The sequence below is a fragment of the Lissotriton helveticus genome, chromosome 7 (assembly GCF_964261635.1).
Source record: "Lissotriton helveticus chromosome 7, aLisHel1.1, whole genome shotgun sequence".
Lineage (NCBI taxonomy): Eukaryota > Metazoa > Chordata > Amphibia > Caudata > Salamandridae > Lissotriton > Lissotriton helveticus.
In genome coordinates, this window is record NC_136068.1 from 385,826,439 (window position 1) to 385,839,196 (window position 12,758).

At 44.1% G+C, this 12,758-nt stretch overlaps 1 protein-coding gene across 1 annotated transcript in view; it reads right to left on the minus strand.

The window, feature by feature from the left end:
- The window catches only part of LOC144768501 (fer-1-like protein 4), a 936,890-nt gene that overhangs the window by 475,759 nt on the left and 448,373 nt on the right, over positions 1-12,758 (minus strand). Inside the window, exons 19-20 of the mRNA XM_078652210.1 lie at positions 526-626; positions 335-422 (exon numbers count right to left, since the gene is read on the minus strand). Of these exons, the coding sequence (XP_078508336.1) occupies positions 335-422; positions 526-626 (189 nt within the window). The remainder of the gene's footprint in view (positions 1-334; positions 423-525; positions 627-12,758) is intronic.

Consider the following 12,758-nt stretch of genomic DNA (forward strand, 5'->3'; position numbering starts at 1 on the left):
ATGTAGTGTTCGGTTACAGGTCTTAACAACTCTATTCCAGATTTGACCTGTGCCTGACAACAAACTTCAGAAATGTGGCTATGTCTTTTGCAATGAATTCCTCGTCCAAAAATTGTAAAGAGAGGAAAGCAGGACGGCATCTACGCAGTCCCATAACCTTTACCCTGTCTCAAAGAGGAGTATATCACAGAATAGTGGGCAGAGAATTTGATCCTTTTCTTGTTGTTAGTAGAAGACGCCATAAATACCAGTGAATTCCAAAAAGAAGAAAGCCTTCATTTGAACAAAGTATAAGAGATTCGTCAAATAAATTAGGGAGAACAGTGTAACTTACGATATTATGACTAAGTGATTTCATCCGACATCGGTCAAGATTGTTCGGGCGTGTCATGGTCCTTTTTTCGGCATTCAACAAATACTGCCTGCAAAGTTAGACCAATCAACATGTCAAAATGAGCTGACATCTCCAGAATAGTAACTGGTACAGAACCGTTTCATGATGAAAAATCTTTTTCTGGATCTCACCTGCATCCGGATACAAGTTCTTCTAGGACTTGCTTCAATTCAATTTCTGGCTTGGATTTAGGTTTCCTGTTGATTTTATCTACTTTATCAAGTCCACGCTCCTGCAAAAGGAAATGCTTAAATTACTCAAATAGCTTAGCTATTTAAATTAGGTATAGTCATGGTTTTTGATAGACTAATAATTATGCTCCCAGCCTGTTGCTAGTGGTATGATGCTAGAGAGAGAAACAGGAAATGGGGCTTGTGAATTCCTCACCTAGCATGGGAGGATCCCCAGAATCCTTCAGTGTTTTTACAGGGTCATTTTAATTGTAATTGTAAATTGTACTTCTATAGCGCTAACTCCCCCTGATGAGACGTTGAAGCGCTTTGTGGCAGGTACATTTAAGTTCATGATTTCTTGTGTGTTTAGTAGAGTTTAGAGTAAGGATAGAATGATGGGATAGTATTTGAACAGGGGCAGTAAGTTGTTTTTGTAAGTAGATGTTGTGTGTGCCTGTTAGTTGGGTGGCAAGGGTAAACAAGCATTTGCAATGCAATAGGTCTCGCATTTATTACAGTTTGAGCTATTGGCATTGTTGATTACAATGCCTTTTATTAATGTGTTGGTTTTTTAAACAAATAAATAAAAGGCATTGTCATTTCCAATGCCAATAGCATAAACATTCGCAAATGCGAGACCTATGGCATTGTAAATGCTTGTTTAAAAAGAGATAGGTTGTCAAATAAAATCCATGAATAGGAAACTTTGTGTCTTACAGACTTGGAACAATGCTGTAATCATAGAGGGAAAGCTTGAGATTAATCAAAAGAAATGTGAGCACGTGTGTACTGAACACGTAAAGAAGAAAGCTATAAATGAATAGCGACTAACCGCAAGGGAAGATAAAATGACGAATGAAGGGGTGGGGGGGCAGAGGAAAATATTGCTGCAAATTAAAGCAGGAACGAGAAGGCACGGTGAACAGGAGGATGGAATACGGGGAGGAAAGAGAAACAGAGAGGAAGGGATGAAGGGGAGAGAGCTAGAAAAGAAGGGCTAGAGAGAACATGATGGTAGAAAGGAGCAATGCAGAGGCGAGGGGACTGGAAGGATAGAAAGAGGGTGAGAGGCACGGTGAAAGAGGAAGAGTGTGCGGTAGAAAGCAAGAGGGGACTCGAGCGGTAGGTGGAGAGCGATAGATGCGAGGGTAACAGCATAAGGGGCAGAGGGGAACAGCGATAGAAAGGGAGAAGAGAGTGAGACAGCGGGTAGGGAGGGAGAAGAAACTAATGAGCAGGAGCGCGAGAGGCATGGATAGGCAGAGGGGCAGGGGAAGCGAGCGGAGGCTGGAAAGACAGGGTGGTAAGCCATGTGTGTGTGGCGGGGGGTGACTTTAATAGGGCAGCATGGCACCGAAGTAGACATGGGGCCGCCGTAGATATACGGCTGGTCCGCTGAATTTGTGCGAGCGGCCTTATTACCACACAACACGGAATGCCGTCTGCGCCCTGATCCTGGTATTACTGCAGCACTAAAAAACAAGTTCCCGCTTCCCGCCGGGCCGCCGCGCTGCCTGCGACGACCCGGAAGCGGTTGGGCAGCCGGCCAATCGCAGCGCGGCCCCAACCGGAAGTCCCGCCCCCATCGCGGCGCGAGAGAGAAGCCACTGTCCGAGGAGCCCCGAGGGCTCCTGATCGAGTCCCGGTCCCGAGATGGGGGACCGGGTGAAGAGCGGCCGGGCGCATGAAGAAGGCGGGGCTCTCATGTGGTGAGAGAGCCCCGCAAAGCGCAACCGCCGCCCGAGAGGCACGCCGAGCACCGCCAGAACAGGTGAGTGTGTTGCGGAGGAGGAGGGGTGAGTGGGGGTGGGGTGTGCGCGTGTGTCTGTTGTAGTGTGTCTGTGCGTGCGTGTGTCTGTCTGCGCGTGTGTCTGTTAAAGGGGGGGTGCGTGTGTGTGTGTGTGTATGCAGTGTGTGTATGTGCGCATGCGTGCGGGAGCCTTTCTGTGCATGGGAATAGCAGGGACGGCGACGCGACGTGCGCGCTCACGAGATACAATCGCCAGGAGGACAAGCTCGTCACAGTCTGCAGTCTACATTCCCCGGAATCCCTGGAAAGTGGCGACATAAGTTGTCTCCCTAGACAGCAAAAGCTTCGCTTTTGCTTTCGTCTAGGCGAGATCTAAAAAGAGGGAAAAGTTTTGACAAGGATTTTTGGGGGTTCATAGTTTTCAGAAAGGTTGTGGATGAGTCAGAGCGAGGAGGGTTGCGACAAAGGTTGAAAGGATTTTTTTTAAATGCAATTAACTTAGACATACACATGTGCACATGACACTAAGGGCCAGATTTCCAAATATAGCATTTTGTGACTTGCAAATTGCGACAAATTGAGAGTCGCAATGTGCGAGTCGCACAATGCTATATACAACAGTGTCTCAGACACTGTTTGCAATTCCTAATGGGGTCGCAAATTGCATGTCTTATGATTATTAATGAGGCTGTCGCAATTTGCAACCCGATTGGGAATGGCTGGCACTCCCAGGGATGATGGCCTCATGGGGTCAGCAGACCACCATGTCTAAAACTGCTTTGTCAATAAAGCATTTTATTTGTTTTTAAATGCAGCCCATTTTCCTTAAAGGGAAATGAAATGCATTTAAAAAATAAAAATGAAATATTTCAGTTTCAATTTTTAAGGGCAGGCAGTAGTCCCTGGGACCACTGTCTTCTCTTAAAAAAATATTTGCGCATCCATTCCCAAAGGGGTAGGGGTCCCCTGGGGACCCCTTTCTGTTTGAAAGTGCCTTACCCCCCTTCTGAGAAGGGTGGTAAACTGCAAGTGTTTTGCGACCGCAATTGCAGTTGCGAAACATTCATACATAGGTCATGGACTCGCTATCAGGAAGGGACTCCCTTGGCACGCCCCTTCCTAATAGCGAGTTGCTAACCCTATTTTGCGAGTCGCTGATTGATTAGCGACTCGCAAAACAGGGTTGTACATTGGGCTGATCCATTTAGCGTTCACAAAGGGGCAGAAATCCCCTTTACGGCAACAAATAACGGTTGTACATCTGGCCCTTAGGGCCTAATTACGATATCGACCTGCGTCTGATCGACACTGTTGGGGAATGGAACCGCCTGACCATACGTCGTTGGTTTCACCCACTGAATTTGGATGCGATCACCCTATGGGCAGTCAGAAACTTCCATTTTACATTTGCAGCTTGCGCAGCACACGGAAACGGGCTGCAGCACAAGCTACAATTGTAAAATGGATGTTTTCAAACATCCCTGCACTGTGTGGAAGACACCATGTGGTGCCTGCCACATGGTGCAGGGATGTTTAAGGGGGCACCAGGCCCCATAGCAGAGGGTCAGGGGGAAGGGGGCCCTTTTAGGCACCCCCACAGTCACTTTCTGCCTGCCCTTTCATGGCGGGTGGATCACCGTCAAAGGGCAGGTTGAAAGCGACATTGTAATCCGGACTGTGAGGCCGAGGCTGGCTCCGCGGTTATTATGGGATTACCATTCCGCCTGCCTCCACAATTGCTTTGTGAGCCTATCGGAAGCAGAGAAGAATCCACCCGTGGGTTTCCCTTCAACTGCCTGTATTGTAATACGGTGGTCAGACGTAAACCATTGATGTTGGGCGGACAGCCTATGACTAGCTGTCAGGTGGCTTTCTGCCCAACATTGTAATCGGGCCCGTGGTAATGTTGTATTGGCTGGAGAAAATCGCTCTATGTAAATACCCATGAGTGCACAGAACACTAATATTTAACATAGTCTGATGTGCACAGTTATCTTGTGGTAAAGTATGCACATTTTTCATGACATGTCTTAGAATTTTATCAGCAGGCACAAACTTTTCTATATGTACATAGAAGCAGTAATTATGACATTATTTAATATATGCACGTCTATTGTGGTGAAATATAACATTTTCTCCTTATATGAAAGTATCTGCTTATAACAGGAAACATAGATCAATATGCAGTGACACATCTATAACAACAACTTCATATCTTTAATGTGAGATGAATAGTTTGTTAGGTCTGAGTATTTTGTATAGGTAGACTGTTGTGTCGTGAGAATAGTTGTCATGTGGGGAAGAGCCAGCTTTTGAATAATCTTCTGAAGCTAAGATGGTTGTCAGAGGTTCTTAATTGTGTGGGTAGTGAATTCCATAGTTTGTCTACTAGAACAGAGAAACATGTCCCACCCATGTCTTTTTCTTGTATGTTGGAATGTTGAGGTGGGGAACCATACTTGACATAGCTTCCTTTGCTGTATATATTTTTGATTTTCTTTCTGATGAAGAGTGAGCTTTTGCCATATTACATTATGTGTGATATAAAGCTGCTTGAAGATTGATCTTCTGGCATGTGTAGGGCCCTCAAGGCAGGGGAGATGTGTGCTTGTGGCTTCACCTGTAGGGAGTACTCTAGCAGCAGCATCCTGAATTTTCTGCAATCTTCTCAAAGTTGACAGAGGTGATACGTTATAAAGACCATTAGCGTTATCCAGTTTAGATAGGACAAGCGAGATGGTAATTTAAGCCTTGTGAGGGAATTCCAGGTGCAGGAAGATGTGTCTCAGCGCTTTCATTGTGAGAAAGCTTGATTTGGCTAACTTGTCCACTTTCACTTGCTTTCATTGACAGCTTGGCATCCATGGTAATTCCGAGGTTTCTTACCTCGTTAGATATTTTTGGTGGTGGTACTACATCATGAGGTCAGGTGCAGAGAGGGCCATAGGTTTTCCAGTTGCCACATGTGAGTATTTTGGTTTTGGAAGCATTCAATTTGAGATTCTCCATGTCATCCATAGGTAAACGCTCAGAGGCAATTGAAGGTTTTTGACATTCCAATGTGCTTTGGGTTTTCTAATTTCAGAAGTATCTGCGTGTCATCTGCATAGTTATAGCAGGTGAAGTCAAAGCCATTGATCAGATCTGGTAATGATTTCATATAGATATTAAAAAGCCTGGGTGAGGTCATTAAGCACTAGAATAGAGAATGGAGGAAATCACCTAATTTCATCACACTGGAAATCATTAGGGATTATCTAGAAGACCTCACTCACCACCCTGGGTGGTGACATGCTTCATCATCGGGGCCACCAGGAGAAGCCGAATGCCTCCCTGGTGTGCTACAATGCCAGATTACTGCGGAGCTGGTTGTTGTGACAGTGATGGGAAAAAGTAGTGATTTAAAAATGCCAAGAGGCTGTACCAGAAGAAAAATGTATTCGGTGGTCAGCTCGGCATAGATAAAACCATACGTGTTTGGAAATCTACCAAGTATTATATTGGATGTTTCCACTTACAGTGGGGTCGACATGTTTCTGCCCGTATGTGTATGATTTACTGGGCTTTCATCAGGACCATATAGATGTGTACCTCGGTGGTGTGGGCGCGCTAAGGCCCACCCTTACCAGAGGACGTGAAAGTTAAAATTTCAATGAAATAATTTGCAAAAAACAAACCAACAAGTAGTGGGGTATTTTACTCAAAATTTGAGGTACCTGTATAGTTTGAAAGTTAAAAGATCCACGCCCCATAGGTCTCGGGAGGTGGGTGGGGGCGACAATGGCACACCGCCCTCAACGCCCGGCACCCGTTATAGCACCTAGCGTTACCCTGCAACCGGACCTCGAGGAGGAAGTGGAGGAAACTGAAGAATATGACAGCAACATTGTAGCGAGTCATGTCATCAATGGAGCGCACACCGCTAGCCCCTCCTCCGGATCGCCCCTCGGGACTCTGGTACTTGTCGTTATTTAGTGGATCACCCAGGTGGGTGCAAGTCGGTACTTATTGGACTCGATTGTTGCGAGTCATGACCATTACCAGTGACACTAGAATCCCTTCGAGAAGCGACCTGTCAAGACAAATGATTACAACTAGCCTTAAAAGGCATGACCACTTGCCAGTGGTGCCTACTAGAATAGCAGTGGGTGAGACGGAATTCAGAAGCCTAGTAGACACCCCAAGCACAGCATAATGCCCCATGAATTGGCTGAGGGGGTGTAAGGGTGCCTACTACAAGGATAGAGGCTGGTTGTACTGGAGTGTCTTTTCCTCAAATAGTGCAACTCGTCCATGTTGGGCACCAAGACAAGCCAGCTCAGACGCAAGGACTGGTTTCCTGGACTGATCAAGATAGTGGAGGCAGTGATGTGAGGCAGCCTGTTGTGCTAAGCAGGACAGCGAGCAGATCCACCAGCCCGTATTATCACTGAAGAGGCTCCCCGACAGCTGTGGGTGAGCTGCAGCATGGACTTTGGAAGCCTCCCAGATGGTCGTCACCTGATGATGGTGATAAATGAGTACTCTAAATACCCAGATATTGAAGTCCTTCCTAACTTGTTGGTGGGGAAAGTTCTGACTAAGCTGGAGAAGCTCATGGCGACCCATGGGCTCCTGCAGGAGCTAGAAACAGACAATGGTCAACCGTTCACCAGTAAAGAGGTGGCGTACTGTCTGTAGTGGCTAAGAGTGAAGTACAAGAGGGTGATGCGGAGGTGGCCACAAGCCAATGGTGAAGCTGAGTGCTTCATAAGTCGTCAAGACTACCCAAGCGAGTAACTGCCCACTGGAGTGGTCAATCTACTCTTTTCAGCAAGTGATATCACAAGACATCCCACTCCAACGCTGGAAACGCACCAGCCCATTTTCTGCATGAGAAGGGTACTACAGGATGACATTTCTCACTTTACAGGTCTGCAACCTGGAGCCATTAATAATCAGTTGGTTTAGAAAAGGAAAATGAAACACAATGACCAGGTCAGCAGACAGTAAAGGGCCAAAGAATCATACGTAAAACCTGGAGGCCTGGTACTGGTAAAAGACCAACATCCAGGTAGCAAGTTTCAAATGCCTTTGAGCCTCATCCTTGAAGAATGGTATGGAGATGTGGGACTATGATAACAGCCAGGAAAGATATGAGGAAGTAACCTGCAACATCTTTTTCTTCAAACAGTACAATCCCAGTGGGGTGAGGCCCAGTGGTGAAAGTAATGTTGGTGATATGGAGACCAAGGTGGACCCAGGGGACTGGGTGGATCCAAATGCTGCCTCAATTGACTGACCAGGTAAAGCCGCAGGGGCAACACTGGGTAGTGAAAGGTCTGGAGAGCAGATGATAATCGCCACACGCCGAGATGAGCAGAGGGGCGGGTATACAGTCAGGCTGAATTTAGTGAGGTAAAATCTCCACAGTAACCCAGCTCCCTCCATTTGGCTGAGAGACTTATTAGTGTAAGGCGTCTTGACAGATCCGATAAAAGAAGCAGAAGCTATTGCAGAAAACAATCTGAGGGAAAGTACTGCTGTCTGTATCTGTATTGTTTTGTTGTGATTGTTTGGTGTTTACTATTGGTGGGGAATAATGCAATGGTTCATGTACACTCCCAGAGTTAAGGGAGTGTACCATGGGAAAGGGGAGTTTGCAAAAATCGTTTATACCTGATGCCTCCAGTATTTTGAAGGAGTAGTAAAGGCATTTTTTAGAAAATATAGCAATAAATCAATGCATTTACATAGTGCCTAAAACATATGCCCCCACATGCATCAATCTAGGATTTTGCATTTCTTAAATAGCGAAAATTAAGGAATCGCTATTTAGGAATTGCAAAATCCTATGCATCAAGAAATCCTAAATGTTTTTAGGATTTCTTAATTTTCGGAAATTGCGATTCCTTAATTGCGAATCGCAATTAAGGAATGGCATTACATTGATTCCTATGGGCCTAGAGGCCCATAGGAATCAATGCCGTTTTGCATTTTTTTTTTTTGCACTCGCAATTTTTTGATGTATTGCAAGGGTGCAGAGGGGGGTCCAAAGGACCCCCCCCCTGCACCCCTGAAATGTATTTTCAAGTGCATGTTTCACACACACATGTCCTAAGGACATGTGTGTCTGTAACATGCAAGTTTAAAAAATGCATTTTTTTGCTTTTTTAAACATTTTCGCAAATTAACACGAGGAGCAACCTCGTGTTAATTTGCACTTCCAATTTCAAAATTCGCTATTTTTTACAAATTGATGCATTGCATTTAAGGAATCGCACAAATGCGATTCCTTAATTGCATTTGCATTTTTAAGAAATGCAAAAAATAGCGATTTGTTTCATGCATCCCAAAAACGTATTTAGGAAGTGCAAACGGCCGAATTTACCGATTTGCACCGTTTGCACTTCCTAAATAGGTTGATGCATGTGGGGGAAAGGGTGATAAAGGGTGGAGAGACAGGGGTGCCATGTGGTTACAAAGGCCCCGGGCACACATACATCCATTTTGTATGCTCACGTTTAAAGTTAACATCTTTTTAAATGATGACTTTTAACACATATTTACTTGCACAGCCTCATAAGATAAAGTATTCAGAAATGTTTTTGCTTACAGTTACATTTCTTTGTAGACACATTATCAGGCCGTAGAACATTCTATACAGGGACTTAGTACACAGTGGAAAATGTCATTGTTTTTGTCCATTCGGCAACAGCCTTAGATTGATAGAATAAACAATGACAAAAGGACCAGAACTCAGGCACGGAACAAATGGGTCCAGTTTATTATACAATCTGTGGCGACCTTTGTTTAGACAGAGGAGCTTCTCAATGGGTTGTCAATGATCACCCCATGCCTGAATTCTATCCCAGCTGAATTCCAACACGATCCTGCAAAGGACGGCGACTTGTTGCAAGACTAGCTACCAGATGACATCTGCCTGCAGATAAATGGGTAAGGGAATCTGGCAGCCCCGCACACCCTTTGTTTATTAGCATGGGAAGGGCTTGGTAGAAGAATGATTACAATTACATGTATTCATATAATCAAGGCAACAGCACAATGGTTAAACTTGTTATTTCCTTCACCATTCTAGTAATGCTGGTTACTCTGTTTTATTTCCTTCTATTATGCAGCACATGTATTTTATACAAGAGTCCGATTGCTTCAATAAATATTTGAAATGACAATTTGTGTACTTCTTGTATCTCTCTTTGGGCATGTCTGAGTTACTAACGAAGGGGTAAGATCTGTTTCCACAATTTCCTTGAGGAATCAGGGCTGTTGTGTTCTGAGGTTGCAGTCACCATATGTTATCTTGGAAGGTTTAGAGGACCAAATGGTGTATTGTAAACTAAAAAAAAAAAAAAAAAAGGAGTGGAGAGAATGTGGATTCGGTCTCACCAACCGCAATTTACATAAACAAAGAGAATCCACAAAGAAGTGTTGGGTATGGTCCCTACAATGGTGGAGAACACACTGTGTTCTTTAAATACCCCTCATACACCAAAAGGGTGCTTGGTGTCATGCTTCATTATAGGGGTCTTCGCATCCCTCTATGGAATGCGGCGTGCTACTAACCAGCGACTACGCAGGAGCACTGTTGTAAACTCAATGTGTGGTGCGTGGGGGTGTGAAGTACTATGTGAGTGGTGGGGTCAGGAGTGAATAAACATGTGAGTCTTAAAAAACACCTGGCATGTGGGGTCTAAAAAGAATTGTATTCAGCCTCCATGCTGTTATCATTAAAAGGGGTGTGGTGGAGGTATTTATGTATTTAATGTACAATACCTCGCTTGTGCGTCGACATGTTTCGAAGCTAGGCTTCTTCTTCAGGATGGGGTGCACAGATCCCCACCTTAATCACGTCTGAAATGGGTTTAATTACCAGTAATTTGAACAGCTAAGTGTGCCTATTCATCTCAAAAACTCTCATAAAGTGCCTACAATGAGGACCTAAATGTAAAGTACCTACAATGAGGACTTTTCACCAGTTGCTGAATGGCGACATGAGCCTGAAAAACGGAGGGAACCACGGAGCTGCGGATGGGACGGTTTGGAGAAAGGGAATTCTCTTGCTTTGATGCTATTAAGCAGCTGGTCCCCCGTTTTTCAGAAATGAATAGGCACACTTAGCTGTTCATATTACTGGTAATGAAACCCATTGGTAATAAAACCCATTTCAGACGTGAGTAGGGTGGGGATCTGTGCACCCCGTCCTGAAGAAGAAGCCTAGCTTCGAAACATGTCGACGCACTAGCGAGGTATTGTACATTAAATACATATATACCTCCACCACACCCCTTTAAATAATACCAGCATGGAGGCTGAATAAAATTCTTTTTAGACCCCACATGCCAGGTGTTTTTTAACACTCACACGTTTATTCACTGCTGACCCCTCCACTCACATAGTACTTCACACCCTCACGCACCACACATAGAGTTTACAACAGTGCTCCTGTGTAGTCACTGGTTAGTAGCTCGCCGCATTCCGTAGAGGGATGCGAAGACCCCTATGATGAAGCATGACAACAAGGGACCTTTTGGTGTGTACTGTGAACTAACCAGAAATTATGTCAACATATTCTGATGGTCCCACATAGTTTTGAAGCTTATGTTGCCCAAACGCACAGTCTTACTGAGAAAGTATGAACAGTATGACGGGCCAAGAACTACTTGGAGAATAAAGTCTTCAGGATAATTCTAAAAGATAGGTATTTGTCAACATGCCTGAGGCATTCAGAAATAGAGTTCTGCAATGATCAGGCAATAGTGAGGAAAATCCATACTAGGATATTGTAGTGGTAAACTGGAGCAATAAGGTTTGAAGTGCTTCTCAAACAGCCGAAGGTTGAGCTATAATTTGGTGCGTGAACACTGGTCAGTGTTTTAAACTGAATTCTAGTAGCCATTGGGTGCAAAGGAGAACTCAAATGTGTGCTCACTCTGGAAGATTGCACACTGCTCTTGTTGAAGAATTCTGACCAGCTTGTAGCTTTTTTTAATATTGGTCCTAAAACATCCTACCAGAAGGGTGTTGCCATAATCAGTTTTACATGTTTCAAACAATAGTGCTGGCAGTAGTGGCATTGTGCTTTTCAGACAGCACATGGCATATTTAATGTAGATGTTTATTGTAGAGGCTCGATGCAGCATACGGTTTCTCAGGGAAATGCAGGAATAAAAAATTACCTTTAATAGTCTTACTCTGTCCTTAACCAGGATTTTATTATCTCCAACCTAGAAACAGTAAGAGATCGAACTGTATTTCTTTAGCTAATGGCCCATGGTTGTGCATAAAAAAGGTATAAGGGCTTTACGCCAAACCAGCTATGATTCGTCTGCTCTAGATTTTGACAAAGGCGTCAGTCACTCTCTATCAGAGTTATTTGACATAAACATATATCAGGACAGTTTAGAAATTCAACTCCATATCCACTAAAATCTGATGGAGAGGCTGACCATTCATATTTAAAAATGAGCAGAGACCAACAAGACCCCTGGTGAACACAGTACTGAAAAATCTTGCTTTCCCTTCTCTAACACTCCTCTTGCTTTTCTGTTCGGAAAAAAAGGAATCCTTGAGGATGTTTCCTGTCACCCCTGCCAACACAGAAGTGTAGAGTGGTCAAAGGTGTCATAGGCAGCTGAGAAATCAAGGGAGCAGGAGCAGTGCCACCACAATCCCATTCTATCTGAAAGGGAAGAAATCAATGTAGGGAGTCAAAGCTCTTCTACATGGGTGACACCTGGACAGTTCATCACCTAAAAGATCATTATGCGCCATGTGCTCCTGTAATCTAATCATGGCTGCCTTCTTCAGATTTTCCAGTATATCGAGGATGACAACCACTGACAACTCATTGGGTCTAACACATCTGTAGGGGAACTATGGGAAAATAGGTATATTAGATTTTCATCATGATAGTATTTGTATAGCACTTAAGACAATTGGGCACCGAAGCATCTATGGAGCACCGAAGCATCTATGGCGTGTATGAGCATCATCATACTGTTTCAATATGTAAAGAAGACGGGCAGTGCACAAGTCACTACACTCCCTTTTGCATGCATGAAAAAAAGATCATGTATGAATGAAAGAAACTGTAACAATAGAATTGTGAAAGTGGACCTGAGAAGAAATAAGAGAACTAGAATGATAAAGAAAGCACACAGGCTCCTGAGAACTGAGCAAGGATGTCCTATCATGCACAGAGCAGAAGATATAAGAAGGGGATATAAAACTCAGAAAGGCAAAAGGAAATGACATGCGTGTACCATTTAACCACCAAGAAAACAAGTAATGTAGAGCTCCCGGAAGTAGGAGTCAGTAGTTAGTAACAAATAAGGAATCCAAACACCTTTCGGTCCCTATTCAAGCCTAATGCTTATAGAACAGCTAAACTCTTGGAAGCAAGTAATAGGATTTTAAATCAAATGTTCAGCTCTTTAAAACT